Raw genomic sequence first — 22,201 nt, 5'->3', positions numbered from 1 at the left:
AGAGGATGTCACCTATAATGCTATAATCTGAATCGGTAGTGAGCACCTCCATAGTTTCCTTTGTAGGTAGCAGAAACATGTTACATGGATAGATAATCTTGGAGTGGTATAAAACCCACAGCCCGGTACTTTCTCAGCTGCTGCCAAGACTAGAGCTACACTTTCTAAACTAACAGATCTCATGAAAAATAAGTAGCGCCCACAGTTCTGTATCCACAACCACTTTACCCAGCTTGGTTAGGAAGGAAGCCGCAGTTACCAGGGGTCTGTACTACAGCACGCAGGTTCTTTTCTTGAAGCTGCTGGATTTTCTCATCCTTAGCTTTGCTCTCTTTCTCCAGGAGTCTGACCTTGTGAACATACTGGTTATTCAGAAACTTCAGATCAGCTGTCTCTCGTGCACATTTCTTCAGTGTACTTTTCAAGTCTTAAAATGAGGAAGGTGAAAACAGTTCTAAGGTTCAAGCCATCCAGATGGACTTGAAAGGCGCTACCCAAGCCTTACACATGCTCTGTAGGAAGCCAAAGCCACTGTCCACCACTAACAAATCTGCACATGACCCACAAGGCACAGAAAGAGACTTTCGGCTTTTTTGTTATTAATGTATACACCCAATGTGTACCATGGCTTTGATCCAGTAAGTTGGGTTTAAGCTAAAGAATTTTGAAAATAAAATTTATAGAAAAATAACCAAATAATTACCCTTTATCTTTGAAATCTACTTCCTGGCCTAAACATGGCTTAGTAACTGATACATGGCTCTCACTTCTTCATTACTTTTTGTTTGAGAAAACATCTTCCATTCTGCCACCTAATATTCTCTATACTAATTACTAACAGAAAGCATAATCCACGTACAGTGCACATTATCATAGCTATGGAACACTCATTTACTTTCACTCTAACTACAGTTCAACACACTGTATTTAGAGAGCTGTTGGTAGGACTATCATTTTTCATATCAAGTATTTTAAAGAGACGTTAGCCTTTTCCACTTACAAAACAAAGAGGGCAAGGATTCTTCATTTAAAAGAATCATCATCAAAGTTGCATGTACCTTTAATGTGCTTGTCTGAGTGTTCTCTGAGCTTCATTAACTCCAGATACAATTCATTATTCTCCTTATTCAGTCTTGTAATTTCAAGTTTATAAGGTTCCAAAACAAAATCCAGATTGGCGCTTTCCTTTTCTGCCTTTCCCGAGGACAATCTGCATTGTCGCAGGCTTTCTGTCGTATGAACTAGATCACTAAAGTTAAGAGAGAAAATACAAATGCAACATGTTCCATGACATTTTAGTAAGTTCAAATACATTGCTAAAATGGATTAAGTATAATGTTAGTGTTAAACAATAGAAAATTTAGAAGAGGAATGAATAGTAGGGTTCTTTCAAGGTATCAAAAGGTCCTCGAGGTCCTCAAAACAGGCCTAACTATAAGTTATACAAACACATCAAACTGTTGTTTGCTTGACTTGTCCATTGTTTAGAAACATCCAATTAGGGCACTCAACAAAATGAGTTACCATGCCCAATCGCTGTTCACTGTCCCTTCTTGCTCCATCTCTAGGTTGGTGGAGCCTGTGAAACTGGCTTTTCATTGAGTAAACATGGACTGTGTGCTATATGCTACCTCCAGGAAGAGAGAAACCAGAACATCCCTTACCTCTCAGAACATAGATCAATAAAAACAACACTCACCCACTAAATGTTTCATGAGGAGAAAACACACACACAAATGCACTTATTAATGAGGAACTCATATTCAATGGACAGTCATCAGAGACATCATGGCACACGATAAAGCAAACATTTCTGTGCTGACTAGCTGAGCAATCTAGAGCAGCTGTGGCTGAACGTGGTAGCCTTACGGAGTCTGCAAGGCAAGGACTCAGCCAAGATGTCAATGATGACACATGGTGATTATAAAATGCTGTGCCTGTCCTACACAGCACAGAGCGTGACAAGGTGCAGCACAGGGGCAAGAACAGAAAGGGAGAGCACTCTACAAGCAGAGGGACTGGTGCACAAGACAGCAAGGCTGAGAGTACACGTTAAGTTTACAGAGTGTCATATGACTCAGCACATGGGAGACAGAGCTTCAGGATCCAAAGGGATCAGGTCATGAGAGGTCTGGGGGCTCAAATCAAAGACCACGAGTTCGCTTTATCCAGTCTCTGCTTTCTGCCAGCATCACTTGTAGTCCTACTAACCAGCCTTCTTAAATATCCCACTTCAATCTCAGAGAGCCTTTCTGTTAAGGTCAGATGTGCCAGTAATAACAGCATGTTAGAGCGCCTTTCTAGACTAGCAGAAATTAAGGGCCAGCGCGGCAGACACAGAATTGAAGGGGAAAGTTGCGTGGGAGTATAGCTCAATGGTAGAGCGCTGGCCCAGCACACTCGAGGCTGTGTTTAGTCCTCATCACTGCAAAAGGATAACAACAAATGACACGCCACAGATGGGAGGACGCGCCTCTGAGTTCCATCAGAAACCTCAGAGTAGGACTCCCTTCAGGAAGACTCTCAGGAACGGTGACTGGGAAAGGCATCCTGGAATGCCAGATCCCTGGCATCCCACCCTGCAAAGGCCCCCTTTTGAGGACCAGGCTTAGGACTGAAGAGAGCTTCAGACGACTTAAGGACTTCTCTAAAATCCACTTGCTGCTTTATCATGGGAAGAAGGTCAGCCACGAACTTGGTAAGTGGATTAAGGATCACACACATTAAGAACTATATTTTCATGTTTTACCTGAAAAGTTTTTCTACCAAAGGCAGACTGTCCACTGACAGGGTCTGGCGGTAACCCAGCTGGTCTAACCTCTTCCTAATGTTAATATACTTTCTCTCTGCAGCTGTAGTCATCTTGCTTCCAAAACCAGTTTTAGTCACACTTCAAACTTAAAGTCCTGAAAGAGAGAATTAACACAAGCTGTTAAACATGACTTTAATATCAAAGAATCATTTGGTTTCTTTTCAAAGAAAGGTAGTCGGTGCTCTATACTACTAATACTTATTTAAACCCAATACATATGAGCTCCATATTGCTACATTACAACATGTGTTTCTTCATAAACCTGAATCTAAAACTTAAAACAATAAAAATTCTAGAAGGAAACAAAGATTTTCCAGAGGCAGGCAGGGGAATCCTTGAACCTCCACTTTCTTACAGAGCAGTGGCTGGCAGGCAGGCATCCTGCTCATGCTAGGTAAGTGCCCTACAGGAGGCTATGCCCACAACCCACAGGGAATCCCTTAGTGACAGTAAACATAAAAGAAAAACAGGCAAAGTAGGACCTCATAAAAGTGGAAAACATCAACTCATCAAAACACGCTAGTAAGGAAAATGTAAAGGCATAGCCGGGATGTGGCTTCATGGTTGTTCTCTTTGAGTATTATGAAGCCCTGGATTTGACCTCTGTAACATCAAGAAAAAGGAATGGGAGTGGGGGGAATGAAAATCAAGAGTACCAGAAAATATTCACAAGATCTAAGAAAGTATTTACATATTGAATAGAAAATAAACCCTTGGAGCTTAATAACACAGCAATCCAATAAGACAATTGGGGCTAAATCAGGTAGAAAGGCACATGACTCTAATTTCAGCATTTAGGAGGCAGACACAGGGAATCTGCCCTCAATTTGAAACCAGCCTGTACCTAGAAAGCCAGAGGCCCAGTGATATATAGTGAGACCCACTCTCCAATTATCCTCCCAAATTGTACTAAAACTAAATTTTAGTTGTACAAAAATTTGAAAAGACACCTTGCAAAAGATATCTCGAGATAAATATATGAAAAGATGCTTAACATGTATTTTCCTGGTGGTGTTAAGCACCAGGAATACAAAATAACTACAAGGACTGGCAATGCCCAAAGAGAGCAAAGGCTCCCAGCAAATGAAATCCATACATTGCTCAGAGAGTAGAAAGCCACTGTGAAACACAGTCCTAGCCAATAACGCCATAATTCTATTCCTACATCTTTACAAAAGAAAATGAACACAAATATCTACAGGGAGAATACAGCAGCTTTACTCCTAACTGTACAGACCTGGAAAGGGGATGAACAAGCTATCCTACCCTATACCTCATAGTATGAGTCAGGGAAGAAGCAAGAAGCTGTCAATACATGCTAACAGCATGGGTGACTCTCAAAGGACTGTTCAGGCTAAGGAAGCTAGACACATATTCTGTGTGACTACATTCACAAAAAGTCCGGAAAGAGATAAAAATTAAACTGTGGAGTGGGCTAGAAACAGTTTCATGGGGTGCTGGAGAGTCTCTGGGAGGGGTAAGTCTTTCCAGTGTAATACAAGTATTGACTGGGGTAAGTTACCCAAGCACAGGCATTTATAGAATATTTAAATGCACACTCAAGGTCTGTGCATTTCACCATGTAAATTTCACTCCCATATTGGTTCTTTTCATTGTTTTGAAACAAAGTCCTTGTAATGTCCTGACTGGTCTAGAACTCATGTTGTAGACCAGGTAGCCTCAACTTTTTCTTCTGCCTGTACCTCTGAGTACTAGGTCTACAGATGTGTATCACCATGCCCAACTTTACTTCCTTTTTTTTTTTTTTTAAGTAACACACATGTAAGTAGCTCAGTATACACTTTTACGCTTGTCTATTTTGTTTGTTTACGGTGTTCGGAATTAAACACTGAGCCTATAGCAGGCTAAGCAAACACTCTTTTACTGGGCTACATCTCCGGCTACTATACTTGTCTTCTTAAACACCTATGACTATTATCTCTACTAATCTGCCCTAAAACCGGGTTACGCAAAGTTCATTTCTAACCTTTGCCAAATAATTGTAGCCATAGAACTCATATTTCTAATTCAAATAAAAATTATGTTCTTCACCACTAGTAAAAATTATAAGTGCCCATAAATGAATACATGTAAAATCTGATGTTCCGAACATCTGGTGTGGGATAAAGCACCAATGTCACCGTCCCTATTTAAAGCATAAAGGAAAGAAGGCTGTCCCAAGAAAATAGCTTCCCCAACCACAGGACTACTTCTAAATTAGAGCTTCTTCTTGATTATTCCCCTTAACAAATCTAGGATCTTCTTTGAGAGGTTTTCCCTAGGGCTTTCTAGGTCCTTCCACAAAAAGGACTTGACTGATGCCAAGTGTTTTAGAGAAACTCCTATGGTCACAAGAGAAACATCCGACAAGATAGATTAGCAGGGCAAACTCCAAGGGGGAAAAAAAAGTCTCCTCTTTGACAGCTGCCAATTCCGGGAACCAGGAAACCATCTCTCTCCATCCATCATGATGAAGACAGAATGAGAATACGAATCAAAACACCATGGGCCATAATAAGTAAAGTCCTCCGGGGGGGGTTGAAGGAAATATGTACATATTAGAGTTTCCCTATATTCCGGACCACAAGCTTTAAATCAAAACAACCGAAAGGGGTAGGTTCCGCATTTGCAACTGGCTGTCTGCTAACCCCCGGGGCGTGGCTGTCTCAAAGCGGGCACCTCTTACTTTCACAGAAATTGCCAACTTGCGGATACAAAACAAACACCAGCGTGCGGGCACCGCAAAGCGTACGGGCCGGAGCGGCCAAGCAGTCCCTCCCCGGCTCAGCCCGGAAGGTGGAACTGCAGTTCTCCGGGGTCGGGCCCGGGCCGCACGGACGGACGGACCGATGGACGGTGGGACGGTCCCCGCGCCGCTCTCCCCACTTCCTCCCGGCAGCGCCCCGGCCTCCCTCTGTCCCTCCCCCGGGGGTGGGGGTGGGGACCGCCCCGGAGGCCCCGCGACCCCGCGCGACCCCGCGCGACCCCGCGCGGCCTCTCCGGGCGCGCCTCACCGCTGCTCCGTCGCGAAGCACATCGCCCTCGGGACCCGCCGTCCGAGCTGGCTCGCCCCGCTGGGGCCAATGGCTCTGGCACGAGCGCGGTTTGAAAATGGCGCGGAGAGACGGTCGCGCCCCACGAGGAGGGAGCGCCGCCGCGGTTGCCCAGGTAACGGACCGGAGCGGCCCACGGCGGCACCGCGCGCGGGCAGAGATGGCGGCTTTCGGCCCCGGTGCCCGGAAACGTAACGGCCGGCCGATGCGGGGCCACGGCGCCCCCTGGCGGGAACCGCGAACCCCTCAGGCGCCCGAGGACCTTGTCAGCTGGCCGCTGGCGGTAACCAGGAGCCATGCCCCAGTCTCAGGCCCCCAGAGAATGACCGTTCCCGGGTGAATTCCTACTGATCGCCCAGTCTTCCCCCTGGACATCCAGCTTCGCCTTGCAGCTTCTCCTAGCTACCACCTGATAAGTTATTGCCCCGTACCCGTGCAAACCCCCAGAATAGAATTCAGAGCGTCAAAACCTACTTGTTTATGTACCTCCCTGCTGCTTTCAATTGTGGGCTCCTTGAAACAGATATTATTTTATTCAACTGTATTTCTCTAGGATCTATCACAGTATTTGTAAATCTTAGATTGAAGTAAATTCCTTACAATGACCTTTGGCTACAAAGACCATAGTCAAATCCCCGGAATCCACCACCCTCCTAAAAACTTTCATGATGGTTAAGAGCTGAATTTTTTTTTTGTTTGGTTGTTTGTCTTCTTTTCTTTTTTGTTGTTTGTTTCTGCTTATATTCCTTACCAATCCAGCTTTTCCTCCGAATATGTACTTTGTCGCTGCTTAGCATGGAAATGTATGCTGGGATATGAATCGATTTGTGCCCATTCATTCTTTGCTTTCACTTCTCTGTCTCCATTTTGTGTGTTGTCCGTCTTTTAAATGGAAGTTTTAAGGAGCTAATGAATTCTGTAGAGATTTTTATACCATCTTGCACATATATAAGTAAGCATATGTTTATGCAAAGACAAATATCTTTTTTTAAAAAAAGCAGTAGTCATAAATATCAGAAATTGGCTGTGCAGTAGCCATCTAGTGAAGATAGATACATTTTTGGCCTCCCTTACCCCAAACACACAACTAAATGTTAGAACAAAACTCAATGAAGAAATGCAAGGGGGTAAATGGGATTGAAAGCCACAGTTAACCTTTGTTCCAAGTGGCATTGATAACACAAAGTCTGGTTCACTGCTGACTTCTGAGGCCTAAGGTCAGGGATCCTGGCACACAAACCTTGAAAGATGAGAATGCAAAATGCTGCTGCTTCCCACCCAAGACCTGGAGCTTTAAATAAATTGCATGGCTGTAGAGGCAGGAAAGAAAACAAATGCCCTCACAACAGAAGTGAGCCTGATGTCTGGGCTTTGTAGACTTAATATCAGCATAAGCAGGAGTCCCTGAAACATTAATGAGGTTTACCTAGGGGCTGGTGGGGATTCTAACTGTAGGGAGGAAGAAAACCAGATGTAAAGGTTAAAGAGTTAATTTCACTGAAAACTGATGTAGTTTAGATCTGGTCTGGAATGTGATGGTTTGAATGAGAATGGCCCCTATAGGCTCATATACTTGAATGGCATGATCCCCAGTTGGTGGGACTGTTTGGGAAGGATTAGGAGGTGTGGCCTTGTTGGGGAAAGTGTTTTGGGAATGTGATGGCATGGTGCAGGAGGAGCTGAGAGTTCTACATCTTCATCTGAAGGCTGCTAGCAGAATACTGGCTTCTAGGCAGCTAGGATGAGGGTCTTAAAGCCCACACCCACAGTGACACACCTACTCAAATGAGGCCACACCTCCCAATAATGCCATTCTCAGGGCCAAGCATATATCACAGTTATGGACCCTAATTCAAGTTGTCTTGGTCATGGTGTCTTAGTACAGCAATAGAAAGATAACTAAGCCACATGTCTTCCAAAGGCCTGTGGGTTATGGCTCAGTCTCCAGCATGGCACTGTTGGTAGGCAGCAGATCCTTTAAAAAATAGTTGAGTGGAAGGAAACTATGTCTGTTATTTGAGGTGGGGGTAGGATGGGTATTGTGATCTCTGCCTCTTTCAGTCTCTTTCCTTCTTGGCCATCATGAGGCAAATGTTGTATTGTACCATGCAGTACAGCCATGATTGTTCTGCTCAGTCACTGGTCCAAAAGCAACAGAGCCAACCAACCATAGATGGAAGCCAGAAGCTGTGTCCCCCCTCCAAAAGAGTAGCTTTGCCATTTTAATCTGATAATTTAAAGTATTTTGTCACAGTGATGGAAAGTTAATACCATGAGCTTGGAAATCAAGATGTTTTGCAGGTGAAAAGAATGTAGTGGATATATTTTACATGATCTAGATCAGGCTTTCTCAGGTTTACCACTTCTAACACTTGGATAGACAATGCTTTTTGAGAGGAATGTTTAGCACCCTTCCTGGTTTCTCCACATTGGATGCCTGCAGCAGCTCCCACTTCAGATGGTGCTATAGTCACAGTGCCTTCAGGACTTTCAAAATGTGGCTTTCCCACCCACACCCCAGTTCCCAAAATTACTACTCTGACTTAATTACATATGAATAAATGCCTAGGCCAAAAGCTTGACTTCCCTGTTCCCCAGCTCATAACTTAGTTATCTCACTTGTTCTGAGTTCTACCACATGATTATTACCTCTCCTCAAGTCCATGTGGCCATCTTCCTCAGAGTTCAGGGTGAATCTTGCCTCGAACTGACTCTACCCCAGACTTCCAATCTCTCTACCAGATATCCTACCTTCTAATCCTGCCTCAGCTTGTTAGCCAATCAGCTTTATATTGACTGGTGATGCTTCACCAGTCAAGAGATGACCCCTCATCTCCCCCTTTTAGTCATATAAAAGGCTCTTTCTCTTTCAATAATAAACTATAAACAATAATAATTATAAAAACTATCAGATAAGATTACATTGGCAATGGTCAGTCCATATGTATTTGGCAACTCTGGAGAAAGTATTCTATTATCTATCTATCCTATCTTGTTGAATTTAAAGTTCTATACCTAAATCAATTTCTATCATAACTCATTGTGAGGCTATAACTATCTAGTCTTCAACACCATCAGAGACCTGAGAAGGAATAAATATTACCTAGGTATGCAGGAAGTGCAGGCAAGAAGCTTCCAAAACTATAGAAATGACAGAGATACTTGGATGCCTGGACAGTTCCCCAAAATTTCTGTGTTGTTGGAGCATCATCTTCAAACTTCTCGCCCAGAATTTGACCGATTTTTCTGTGAAGCAGGAGTTATGAAGGACTGCTTACCCTGTCTTAGTAACGCTTGGCAGTATACTTCCCTATGTCTCATTTATCTAGCTTAGACAGCATACTGTCAGCAGTTCTTGCCTAGTAGCTAGTTTGCAAACACCATTTGGTGGTTCTTCAATGCTCATCATCTTCTCTGAAGTAGAATGAGGGTGCTGCCAGGTACTGCCAAAATGCCTTTTGTTAATAAAACATCCTTAAATGTGATTTCTGTGTATTTTTGAGGTTTTTGAAAACTATCTATAGTATATATGATTTGTTTCTAGCTACTTTCTATCTGTTCAACTTTGAAAACACCTCACTGTAATTAACTAGACTAATATCTAACATAACCATGAGTTTGATTGTCTGACTACTAACTTGCATTTTTAATTATCCTAAACAGTTTGCAGTAGCAGCTTTCAGTGACTAGAATTTCACATTACATACATAGGTACAATACCTTAAACAAGAGTTGAAACATATATACATAGTGTTTTATAGCAAAATATAATTCTAAATCTGTATCAATATACAAAGTCCATACTATTGTCAAAAGATTTGTCTTTGTTGTTGTTCTTTGGTCTAAAAGTAGGTTCAATAATCCACCCTTTTACCCTATTATTTCTATATCTCCCTTTTTTCTTTCCAACCCTTCTCCCTCTTTTCCCCTTAGTGTAAGGAAGGAAGAAGGATAGAGGAAAGAAAGAAAAGTAAGAAATCCCTGAGTTTGACCTTTTTTTCTCCCTGATCAAGACCACTAACAACTTGCAACCACTCACCTTAAATTATGACAAACATCCATCATCCACTGAATGACCAAAAATCATCCACCCCACCTCTTGGGAATGGGGCATCATTCTCTTAAAATTGCTTCCTGCTGTCTGGGATCATTGTTTTCCTTTTTTTTTAGGAGGGGGCACTAAGAAAATTGGGATATTGGTTAGTAAGAAAATTGAGATATTGGTTAGTCTTAAGAAAGCTAGCTGTTACATTTGCTGCCCAGTTTGTGTGTACTGAGAAAGCTCAGGGCCTAACTGAGATCCTGGCTGGAAAAGTCTTTGGTGCTAAATGATCTAGCTAGCCATTTTTGAAACTGTCTTGGGTGTAGACTTTTGAAGATACAGCATTGAGGCAGTCTGAGGTGGGATCAAGCAGGATGCTGGAATAAATATGTCTCAGAGTTTGGTTCATCCCTGAGGGCGAATCTTGTCAGGGGCATTTTAACTTCATTGCTGTCATATATGTCTGAAACATATAACCGTTCACAATATACATTCCTACATTAACATATGTATGGAATGTGCAGTTTGTACGATTTAGTTGAAGTTGATTCTTTGATCTCTGTTCCAGCAGAGAAGGCATCTCTGTCTGTCTTCAGTTTGTTTGGATTATATAACCAAACTGTAATACAAATGTTTATCTGTGCCATTTGAAAGGATGGCATGATAAGTCCAGAGGATTTTGTACCCAATAAAATTTATTAACTATGGAGACAGTTTTATGTCTCAATGAGTCTGTTGAGAATTAGAAGCTGTGGGAAATCTTTATTCTGCTTGCCTATAAAAGGTGCTGGAACATTTAATAAAGTATGTAGTGGTACACAGTTACTCTGGATCCCCTGTGTCCTGATTAATGTGACCCTACCCTTGGCACCCCAATGCACTAGACACTGACAATCTGTAACAGGTTTTATGCCATAATGTGTAAGAAATTGTATTCTAATGGATACATATGTTGAAGCACCATCAGATTCAAACTTCAAAGGCATTTCCAAGATAACCACCATTTCTAATAAATGTGCAATATCAGAATCTGCCTTTTTAGAACTTAAGACAGAAGCCCATTGGAATTCAAGATAGGTATCAATAGTATGGTGTTTCAACTCATGTACCTCTCTTAATTCTCCAAACTCTTTAAAATGAAACATATAATCTATTGTGTGACATTACTTTAAAGTAGCATTAATGTAATTTGTACTCTTAATTTAATATACTGCATCTCTATGGGTTGCCATTCTAATTCCTCAAGTCTTTATGGATTTTTCTTATCTGGAACTACCTTTTTTGCTGTTACTGTAGATTCCAGATTGGATTCTTCTGAATCTTTATTTTGATTTAAAGAATCCTGTAACCTCTGTTGTATGGCCTCCAATCTAGCATTCCATCTTTCACTCCTCTCCTTTTCTGTTTTATTCTGATCTCTCTTAAAAAGGGTCTTACTTAGGGTTTTACTGCTGTGATCAGACACCATGACCAAGGCAACTCTTATTAAAGGACAACTTTTAATTGGGGCTGGCTTAGAGGTTCAGAGTTTCAGTCGATTATTATCATGTGGAGAAGCATGGCAGCATGCAGGCAGACAATCTGCTAGACAAGGAGCGGAGAGTTCTACATCTTGATCCAAAGGTAGGCAGAGTCTCTTCCTTACTGGGCTGAGTGTGAGCACAGGAGACCCCAGTATTCCTACATAGTGATGCACTTCCTCCAACAAGGCCACACCTCCTGATAGTGCCACTTCCCATGGGCCAAGCATATTCAAACTACCACGAAAAATATACATAATTATAATCATTACTGAAAAAATAATCACTTGTATGCTCATAAGTGAAAACATCATATGGGGTCCAAATGCATTGTGCCATGGCATTTTTCTCCAATTTTTTTTTTTTGGTTTTTCAAGACAGGGTTTCTCTGTGTAGCCCTGGCTGACCAGGCTGGCCTCGAACTCAGAACTCAGAAATCCACCTGCCCCAGCCTCCCAAGTGCTAGGATTAAAGGCGTGCGCCACCACCGCCCAGCATTTTTTCTCCATTTTTAACATAGGAAAGATTTTCCTTTAATCTATTTCTCCTTAAAAACTTAACTTTCTTATTTTCAAACTAAATATTTCTTCCTATGATTTTTTTTTATACCCAATTTTATTTTTTCTCTTTTATTGTTTTCAAACTTAATTCCTTACCAGTTCAGAAGTTTGGGGCATTACAATCTCACCACAGCTCAGAGAAAATGTTCCTTTTGCCCTTCGGTGCGTCTGTAGGCTCCTCAGGCCAAAACCTATCTATGGCAGCTAACTCCATCCCCTTGGATCCGTCTAACAGGCTGACCTTGCCTGTACTGGACGGGAGCTTCAGTTCTCCCTTCCATGAGAGCTGATTCTCATCGTACCTGTGTCTACCAGCTGGGAGCCAAGCCTACCTTCCCCAGCTCTGGGAGGTTTTTCTGCCTGTTGGGTGTGCCTGAGGCTCCTGTTCCCTGCTTGCTGTCTGGTGCTCACAGGCCTCCCTCTGCTTGCTTTAGCTTCCCACCCTGCTAGGAAATTGTGTTTCCCGCCCTCCTATCCTCTTTCATAGCTTTCTTGCCTGGCTTTCTGAGCATTCCCAGGCCCTGTGCTTGGATAACATGCTGACAACCTGAGTTCAATCCTTGGGCTCCACATGATAGGAGGGAACCGACTCCTGAAAGTTATCCTCTGAGGTCCACACATGCACTGTGACACACCCAGCCACACACAAAACAGGTATATAGGTAAACTAGACAATTAAAATACCAACTGGGATAAACTATGGATTGATGCAATGAAAAGAATTTATATAATTTACTTGAACCTCAGAAATAAGCTATGAAAAAGTGATAAGAAATATAGTTAATAACTTGACAGTCCCTACTAATGTATTTGAGGGCAGGGAGAAGGTAAATAAGATAGATTGTATGATATTCTCAAAGAATTCATTAAAAACATATTTTAAAAAGAATGTATTGGAGAGACTAATTATTATGGTAGGCAGAATAGTCCCCCAAGGTGGCCCATGCTTTTGTGTGTGGCACATGTGAATAGGTTTTTATTATTTTTTCTTTGCTAGAGCAAATACCTGTCCCAATCAACTTAAAGAAGGAAAGCTTTATTTTTTACTCACTATTTTAATTTTTAAAATTACATTGTATCAGAAGAGGGACATTCAGGTGATGGCAACTGCTCTTCACTTCTGAGCCATCTCTCCGGCCCTGGCTCCAGTGTTAGAGGGCACACAGTCCAACATGGTGGGAGGGAGGCACAGCAGAGTAGCAGGGATGTATTGGGAGCTCCTCACATGGTGGCTAGAAAAGGAAGAAATTCCAAGCCTGCCCAAAGTGACCCAGTTCTGCCATCCAAGCCTCATTTACTAAGTATCTACAAACTCCTGAAACAGCTCCAGCAGCTGGGACCAAGTTCAAGCATACTGAGGAACTGGGAGAGAATGCCCCAGGAGGCATGGAAGACTTAAATGTTTAACACGGACTTCTTGTTCCTGCTCCCTCTCACGACAATGACTTGGTGGGCTTTTTCCCCACTGGAGGGAAGTGTTGGGTGGGACTTGCCAATCACCCACTAAGAGGGAGGAAACTTTGTGATGGGAAGCCAAGCTTCCCTTTTTTTGTCTGGATTATCCAGCCCAACCAACCATTTCTGAGAGACTAAGAGAAGCCATGTCACTCCCAAACATATAAAAGTCTTGGCTGTTAGACCAACCCTGGTTCCTGGGTCCAGATTCTCTTTGCACTTGGGAATTCTGTCTTTTTGTCCTAGGTTAGGTTTCCATTGCTGTGAAAAGACACCACGACTGAGGAAACTCTTATAAAGGCAAACATTTAATTGGAACTAGCTTACGGTCTCAGAGGTTCAGTCCATTATCATCATCACCTACTCTGTAGGTATAACCTGTCCAGGCAGGTGTAGTACTGGAGGAGCTGAGAGTTCTACATCTTGTTTCAAAGAAAAACAGAAGACTGGCTTCCAGGTAGCTAGGAGGAGGGTCTTAAAGCCCACTCCCACAGTGATACACTTCCTCCAACAAGGCCACACCTCTTAATAGTGCCACACCCTGGACCAAGCATATTTAAACCACCACATTCCACTCCCTAACCTCTATGGGGGCCATACCTAGCCATAGCATAATGCAAAATACATTTAGTCCCAACTTCCAAAGCCCCCACAGTCTATAGCACTCTTAACATGGAAGCCCCCAAATAGGATTCTCAGGAAGCCACATTAGCATGTTTTGGGCAGGAACAAAGGCAGGAGTGGGTTCTCAGGTAAGGTGGTTTTGCAGGGATGTCTGGAAAAGACCTGGCCACATACAAGTAATGTGGCTTTGGATGTTGTGGCAAGCATAGTCACTGATTTTCCTGTATCCCTCCTTAGACTGTGAGCTCCTTATGAGATAAAGAGACTAATGTTCCTTTCTCTGTAGGTATAATCTGAGCAAAGGTACAGGCACCTAACAGAATATGGGGAATATTAACTGAATTGAATGATCCAGGTCTTTTAGCTGGTATTCCTTCTAGAGTCCCAGTTGTTTCCCCATCTGCAACTGTCCAAGAAATTATGTGTGGTGGTTTGAATGATAATGGTCCCCTTAGGCTCAGAGGGAGTGGCATTATTAAGAGGTATAGCCTTGTTGGAGGAAGTGTATCACTGGGGGCGGGCTTTGAGTTTCAGAAGCTCAAGCCAGGCCCAGTGTCATTCTCTATTCTTGCTGCCTGTGGATTCAGATGTAGAACTCTTGGCTCTCTCTAGCACCATATCTGCCTACATGCTGCCATGCTTCCCACCATGATGATTGTGGTGGCTTGGTCTAGGGAATGGCACTATTAGGTGATAAGGCCTTGTTGGAGGGAATGTGTTACTGTGGGGGTGGACTTTGAGACCTTCTTCCTAACCACATGGAAGACAGTCTCCTCCTGCACCGTGCCTGCCTGAATGCTGCATGTTCCTGCCTTGCTGATTATGGACTGAACCTCTGAACCCGTAAGCCAGCCCCACTCAAATGTCCTTATAATGCCTTGGTTATTGTCTTGGTCATAGTGTCTGTTCACAGCAGTAAAACCCTAACTAAGACAATAATAATGAACTAAATCTCTGAACCTGTAAGCCAGCCCCAGTTAAATGTTTTCCTTTATGAGAGTTGCCATGGCCATGGTATCTCTTCACAGAAATAGAACCCTGACCAGAACATCATGCTAAAATGTCAATACTGCTAGCTACTTTAAGTCCTTTTATTTAAACAGCAGAGACTCAATTTTCCTGTTGTCACAGTATATAGTTTGGCTGGCAACATGATTATCACTACCAGACAGGGAACTTGTCATGGTGGTTCCAGTCCATCTAGGGCCCAGTGACAGGATTTGCAGTGCTCTGGCAACAAAATGAGCAGGTGTTAGAAGCTACTCTCTAGCAGGAGACACTGGGAAATTACTCTGAGGAAATGACCACCTTTAAAGAGCACAGGCCTGGAACATCTCCGTGGCATAGCAATTTCATTTTTTGTCTACAAAGTCATGGGGCATTTTTATTTTGAATGCCAATGCAAAGAATCAGTCTTTCTTCACCTTTTGGATTGAGAAAAAATAGAGGTAAGTATGGAGGCTCTGAGGGAGTGAAAAATTCGATAAATATTACTGAATTAAAAAAAATCAACCCAACAGCAGACTTTCTCCATGTCACACATTCCATGTCAAATGACAAAGAACAAGCTAGAAAAATATTTACAATTAATGCCACAGACCTAGAAATACTACATTTTTGCAAACTGATAGTAAAATGAATGGCAGTAGAATTCAGTAGAAATATTAATATAGGCAAAAGTATGGAAATATACTCAAGCCCTGAAAATGATGGGAATGCATGTCTGAAACTTTTCATCACTGTGACAGATACTTGAGAGGAGCAATTGCCAGGGGGGCACAGATCCATGTTTGGCTTGAAATTTTAGAAGTCTCAGACTGTAATGGCAGTGAGCGCACACGGCAGAAGAGGATGCTCACAAATGGCAACCAGGAAACAAACAAGGAGCCCAGGACAAGCTAGAGCCCTCAAGAACACAGCCCAGTAACCAGCTTCCTCCAGAGCCCAGGACAAGCTAGAGCCCTCAAGAACACAGCCCAGTAACCAGCTTCCTCCAGCAAAGCTCTGCTGTTGGAGGTTTCCGTCTCATCTCAGTAATGCCCTCACATTCTGAATCCATAAAGGGACAATTCACTAGGTCAGCACCCTCAGCAGCACCATAACTTCTTGAGAGCCCATCACCTGGAGATTAAACCTTTAAGAACTGGGCCTTTGAAGGGATCTTTCATATCTAAATCAGATCAGCACACAAATGAAAACTTAGGTGTGGAAGACAGGTAGCCACACAGAAAAAGATGTGACAATGTGCTAGGAGACTAACAAAGCAACTGTAGGTGCTGTAGTGTCTTTATGCATGTGAGGTTCTGTCTGAGTGCTGGCTTACACAGCTGCATGCCTAGCAAGGGCTGCCGCATCCCATCACACAGCAACCTTATGAAGGAGCTAATACCAGCATCCACATTTTACACTCAAGTTTTATGACTTACCAGAAGTCATTAAACACATGCCAACACCTTGACCTCTGAGGATTAAAGCAACTGTGAATTGGGCAGACCACCACGAAAGTGAGCCCTGGAGCACAAGGGTGCACAGAGGCTATTCAGAAAAAGATCAACTCAGTTTCATGAGGACAGAATTTCTAGGGTCCTTAAAGGTTAATTAGCTCAACCTTCTAAATAGGGTACAGATGCCCTTTCCCCCAAAATGCCCATGGTAGTTGCCATAGGAATGTATCCATGGCAACAGAACTCTGCTTTGCATTGCTGATCATCTTTGGTCAAGTGAGCTTCCTTTGTGCAGCTGAAGTCAGCTTTCCCCTAAGCATGTATAATTTGTTCTGAGCACTCACGAGAAAGTAAAGTATTTCCCTCATGAGCATGATGATGACCCTTCAGAATAATATCCCAATCCTCCGTTTTTTTCTCACAGGCTCTAAAGCTAATATTTATCTGACTATATCCTCTGGAGCAGAGACGCTCCAATTTCTTAGTCTTCTTATTAAAATGATTTGAGCTGAAGATATATTTATTTCCTATGATACATCTGCATAGTGTTTTCCATGCATGTAAACACAGACTAGTATTAGACTGCTGTGTTCCAGTCTCCAGTGAAAAGCAATGAATGATTGGTCCTCTTTCTGTCTCTCATAGGCTATCTACAACTGTTTCCATCATTCCTGACACCAGAGTTCTGAGTGTGACAGGACTTTTATTTATTTTTTCTTTTTTTAAAGGTTTTTTTATTATTATAAATAAGTACACTGTAGCTGTCTTCAGAAGAAGCAGAAGAGGGCATCAGATCTCATTATGGGTGGTTGTGAGCCACTATGTGGTTGCTGGGATTTGAACTCAGGACCTTTGGAAGAGCAATCAGTGCTCTTACCCGCTGAGCTATTTCACCAGCCTGTGACAGGACTTTTCATGGCCCACTTGTGCATGACCCAAAGGCCTAGGGTGCTGAACAGTCATGGTCACCGAAGATCACCCTAAGATAGTGGCTCTGGGTTTTCCATCTCGTTTGTGAAAATTAGAGATATGGACTCTCAAGGGCATATCCAAAGCAGAAACAAGCTTCATTAAGAATTATAGAAATGTGAGAAATTAAAGAAAAAATAGAAATTAAAGAAACAAGACTGGAGGGGATGGAACTTCCTTGTCTAAGATTTTATGGGATTTTGGCAGACACTGGACAAAAGCTGATGTAATTGCAATGTGACTGGTTGGCTCTCTTGGCTATTGTGGGCCAAATCAATGAGGGCTTTCTCTCCATTCTTCTTCTTCTCCTTCTCCTTCTTCTTCATCACAGGTGTCTTAGGGTTTTACTGCTATGAACAGACACCATGACTAAAGCCTACTCTTAAGAAGAACATTTAACTGAGGCTGGCTTGCAGATTCATAGGGTCAGTCGATTATCATCAAGGTGGGAGCATGGCAGAGTTAGGCAGGCATGGAGCAGGAGGAGCTGAGAGTTCTGCATTTTCATCTGGAGGCTGCTAGTAGAATACTAACTTCCAGGCAGCTTGGAGAGTCTTAAAGCCACACCCACATTGACACACCTACTCCAGTAGGGCCACACCTTCTAATAGTGTCACATCCCGGGCCAAGCATATACAAAAACAAAACAAAACAAAACACAAAACATCACGTTTCACTCCCTGGGCCCCATAGGCTTGTTCAAACATATGAGTCTATGGGAGTCATACCTAAACATAGCATAATAAAAAATACATTTAGTCCAGCTTTCAAAGCCCCCGTGGTCTATAGCAGTCTCAACAAGGTTGGAAGTCCAAAGTTCAAAGACTCTTCTGAAATTCATCCAATCACTTAACTGTAATCCCTAAAGCAAGCCAGTAAGGAACATCCCTCCATGGTCTCTGCATCAGCTCCTGCTTCCTGATCTGCTTGAGTTCCAGTCCTGACTTCCTTTTGGTGATGAACAGCAATGTGGAAAGTATAAGCTGAATAAGCCCTTTCCTTCCCAACTTGTTCATTTTTTTCTTCAAATTTTTTATTAGATATTTTCTTTATTTACATTTCAAATATTCTCCCCTTTCCTGGTTTCCCCTCCAAAAAACCCCCTATTTCCTTCCCCATCCCCCTGCTCACCAACCCACCCTCTCCTGCTTCCTGGCCCTGGCATTCCCCTACACTGGGGCATAGAGCCTTCACAGGACCAAGGGCCTCTCCTTTCATTGATGACTGACTAGGCCATCCTTTGCTACATATGCAGCTGGAGCCATGGGTCCCTCCATGTGTACTCTTTGGTTGGTGGTTTAGTCCCTGGGAGCTCTGGTAGTACTAGTTAGTTCATATTGTTGTTTGTCCTAAGGTGCTGTAAATCCTTCAGCTCATTGTGTCCTTTCTCTAGTTCCTTCATTGGGGACCCTGTGCTCAGTCCAATGGATGACTGTGAGCATCCACTTCTGTATTTGTCAGGCACTGGCAGAGCCTCTCAGGAGACAGCTATATCAGGCTCCTGTCAGCCAGCACTAGTTGTGCCTGGGTTTGGTGATAGTATATGGGATGGACCCCCAGGTGGGGCAGTCTCTGGATTGTCATTCCTTCAGTCTTTGCCCCAACTTGCTTCTTGCTCATATTTTGTGCAGGAACAGAAACCCTGACTAAGACAACAGGTTCCAAGGACTCTATGTAAATATTGGTCAGAATGTGTTTGTCTGTGTCTCACAAAGGCCTAGTCATTGGTTAAGTAACAAAAGCACTTCATGCCCCACCCCCAACACACACCTTACAAAATACACCACAGCCACAAGCCTTAATTTTAGTAGTTCATGGCACCATCAAGGACACTTGCCATTCTCTTTCCTCAATGGGAGAATTTTATCTTTGGACCCTTTGTCTCAAGGTCACAAAATGGTCATTACACCTCAAGAATCGGGTCTGCGTACAAGGCTACCCAAAACGAGGAGTGAGATGGAGACAAGAGATCGTCTGACAAAAATGAAAACACACAAGTATTAAAGCTCACTCTCTTCTCAGCGGGAGGAACACATCTCTCAGAATTCTCTGGCTGAGTTCTCTTTATTGGACAGAACAACAGGGAGATTATCTCTAAAGCAATCACGGGCAAAGAAGCCAGGATCTCCTAAGGTTTGCTACCAGCCACAATTAGGTGTTTACAAACAAGTATGACAAGAGATGATAGACAGTTTAGCATGTTTGAGAAAGTTCCCTTCCTCATCTCAAATCAAGGGAGAAGGAATTTAAAGACTATCACTCAATAGATACTCCTTGAGTGGAGGGAAGTCTTAGCTGAGGATGCTCATTCAGGGCTTGTCAGAATTAAATGTGTTTTGTTTTTTTTTTCCTTAGTCAGACCTGCATGTGCCATGACAGCTGATTTGGGTGAGGGAGCTTCAGGGGCACGAGGAAGAACAGGCATGGTCCCAGCTGTTCGGAGCTGTTTCTAGGAGCATCTACCTAGAGTCTAAACTACTAGCCTTTCTCAACCATTTTGTAAGTCCCTTGCAATCTAGTCAGAAGACTCGTTCTAAAAGGTCTTGAGTGTCTGATGTCTGCAGCTGGATCCTGATAGGAAAAGATCTGGGAAGGTTTCCAGGGAAGATGAGGTGTCTTATGCTTAGAGAAGTGGAGACTCTGCCAGTTCCAGGAGCTAAGGAACGAGTAACGGGAAGAATGGGAATAAAGAGTCATTTACCCCTAGAGAGGGGCTTCAGGGAGAGACTTTCAGGGGAGATGGTTCTCCACAAAATACACACACACACACACACACACACACACACACACACACAAAGTAAGGGCGGGTTTAAACAGTTGGCAGAGGGCTGGGGTAATGTTTCAGTAAGTACAGTGGTTGCTATGCAAGCATGAGGCCCCCTTAGTTTGCATCCCCAGTACTGTCGTGATGGTTTATAAACACCCACAACTCTAGTTTTGGGGGACCAGACACCATCTTCTAATCTCCATAAGCAACAGGAAGCATAAAAAACACTCATACACATAAAATAATTAAAACTTATTTAAATTTAAAAATAATCTAAAAATAATTCTAAGCATCTAGCAGAGCGGACTAGAGCAGCCCATTTGAGAGTGCAAATACAAGGTAACAATCAAATTGGGGCTTACAACACCTAGCAGAAATAGACTAGGGAAGTCCCACGAGGCAGTCTGACAGAGTTCAGGAGTGAACATCTCAGGAGGAGCAGTATCTCCTCTCAAAGTGAGGCTGTCAAGTAAAAGAGCAATAATAAGAAAGCGTCATCCAGTGCTTACATCATCCCATAGATACCAACAGCGGGAGGCCCTGCTCCATCACGGCGCTGCTCTGTCACGATGGAGTCCGGATCCACAGCTCTGGGCAGAGCACAGCACTCCGAGCAGGGTTGAGCTCCTAGCTTCCCGTTTCTCCTGTCGGCATCTTCCTAGCTATCACAGGATAAACGGCAGTAGCTCCTACTGGAGATAGTCACCTTCTAGCTGTTCTCAAGAGCATAATGTTTTAAATATCCTTAGCTGCTTTCCGTTTTCCCCATTTCTGTCCCCAGACAACATTCCTTGAGGGATACTTAAGAATGCTGGGATCTGGGATGGAAGAACTTCCCTCCTATGATAAGCATAAGAAAAAAAGTATCTTAGACATACTAGCTTAGTTGGGAACGTCAAGACACTCAGGGCTGCACCGGATAACCAGAACTAGGTGACACCACTTAGTCAAGATAACCACATGATGGCGCCCACTCGACAGTATGTGAGCAGAGACTGAGTGATGCATTGCTCTTTACTCCTTCAGGACTGCAGGAGACATTAGAGGTACCACCATTATCTGCACCGCAGCCAGTCTCCCCTAGGATTCTGGCCCTCAATTTGGAGACTACTGTGAGAGACTGGGCCGGACCTTCAGCTGAGATACATGGCACAGGTGGGTAGCCTTGTAGAGACAGGCTTAGGGTGGTAGTTAGGAGCTTGGAGTATGAACCTTAGGTGAAGACCTTCAACAAAACGCAACTTGTTAAACCAACACGGTACCTACTACCTTCTTGCTTGAAACATCTCTCCAAGAGTCTGCTTTCAACAAGTGTAAATGTAGCATTTTGATGGTACAATGTAGCTTACAGAGGACATCCGGAGTCTTGCTCTCTCATACGCACCTTCTTTTAGACAGTCACCCACTGTAGCTTGGCTAGATTGCCAGCAAGTCCCAGGGATCCTTCTACTTCTGCTTCCTCCACAAGACCCAGCAGCACTGTGGTTACATGTGTGTGCTTGGCTTTTTATATGGGAATTTTATCAAGTATCTGATTTAGCATTTTCAATGAATCTGTAAGATAAGCATATTTGCTTACATTTTATATATAAGGAAGCTAAGACATTAAACTCACCTGGACAAGCTCACACAGCCTGCTAAGAGCCACGATTCAAGCTCACTTCACTCTTGACTTCAGAGCCTGAACCCTTAGTCCAGTGCTAAACTTTAACAGTTACTCCCCAGAGCGGGGCAGTAATTTATTTCCTTTATAAAATCGACTACAGATACAGCTAGGCATCTCACTCCTGAGCTTTTACACATGCTATCATCCACAGGTCATCTACTACTTCGGTTTATGTGGTGCATTTCACATGCCTGTTCTGTGTCTGCATTACCTGGAGCCCTTTGGTCAGCCCTTTGGTCAACTAACTGGAGTGTTCCCAACCACCTCTCCCTCTCTCTCTCTCCCCCTT

General features: G+C 43.2%; 2 protein-coding genes across 4 annotated transcripts in view; one reads left to right on the top strand and one right to left on the bottom strand.

Moving 5' to 3' along the window:
- Window positions 1–5,954, bottom strand: part of Cep135 (centrosomal protein 135) — a 59,195-nt gene extending 53,241 nt beyond the window's left edge. For 2 of the 3 annotated variants that reach the window (XM_031342788.1, XM_031342790.1), the window contains exons 1-4: window positions 5,827–5,954; window positions 2,750–2,906; window positions 1,059–1,249; window positions 260–427 (exon numbers count right to left, since the gene is read on the bottom strand). In XM_031342788.1, coding sequence (XP_031198648.1) covers window positions 260–427; window positions 1,059–1,249; window positions 2,750–2,862 — 472 coding nt within the window. In that variant the 5' untranslated portion in view covers window positions 2,863–2,906; window positions 5,827–5,954. Of the gene's footprint in view, window positions 1–259; window positions 428–1,058; window positions 1,250–2,749; window positions 2,907–5,498; window positions 5,758–5,826 lie in introns of those variants that run through there. The other variant, XM_031342789.1, reaches the window with a different exon arrangement.
- Window positions 3,200–22,201, top strand: part of LOC116104565 (serine/arginine repetitive matrix protein 3-like) — a 19,833-nt gene continuing 831 nt past the window's right edge. Inside the window, exons 1-3 of the mRNA XM_031391087.1 lie at window positions 3,200–3,206; window positions 5,507–5,980; window positions 21,273–21,401. Of these exons, the coding sequence (XP_031246947.1) occupies window positions 3,200–3,206; window positions 5,507–5,980; window positions 21,273–21,401 (610 nt within the window). The remainder of the gene's footprint in view (window positions 3,207–5,506; window positions 5,981–21,272; window positions 21,402–22,201) is intronic.

This window comes from Mastomys coucha, unplaced genomic scaffold, assembly GCF_008632895.1.
Source record: "Mastomys coucha isolate ucsf_1 unplaced genomic scaffold, UCSF_Mcou_1 pScaffold22, whole genome shotgun sequence".
In the NCBI taxonomy this organism is placed as follows: Eukaryota; Metazoa; Chordata; class Mammalia; order Rodentia; family Muridae; genus Mastomys; species Mastomys coucha.
This window is presented reverse-complemented; position numbering and strand designations above follow the sequence as displayed.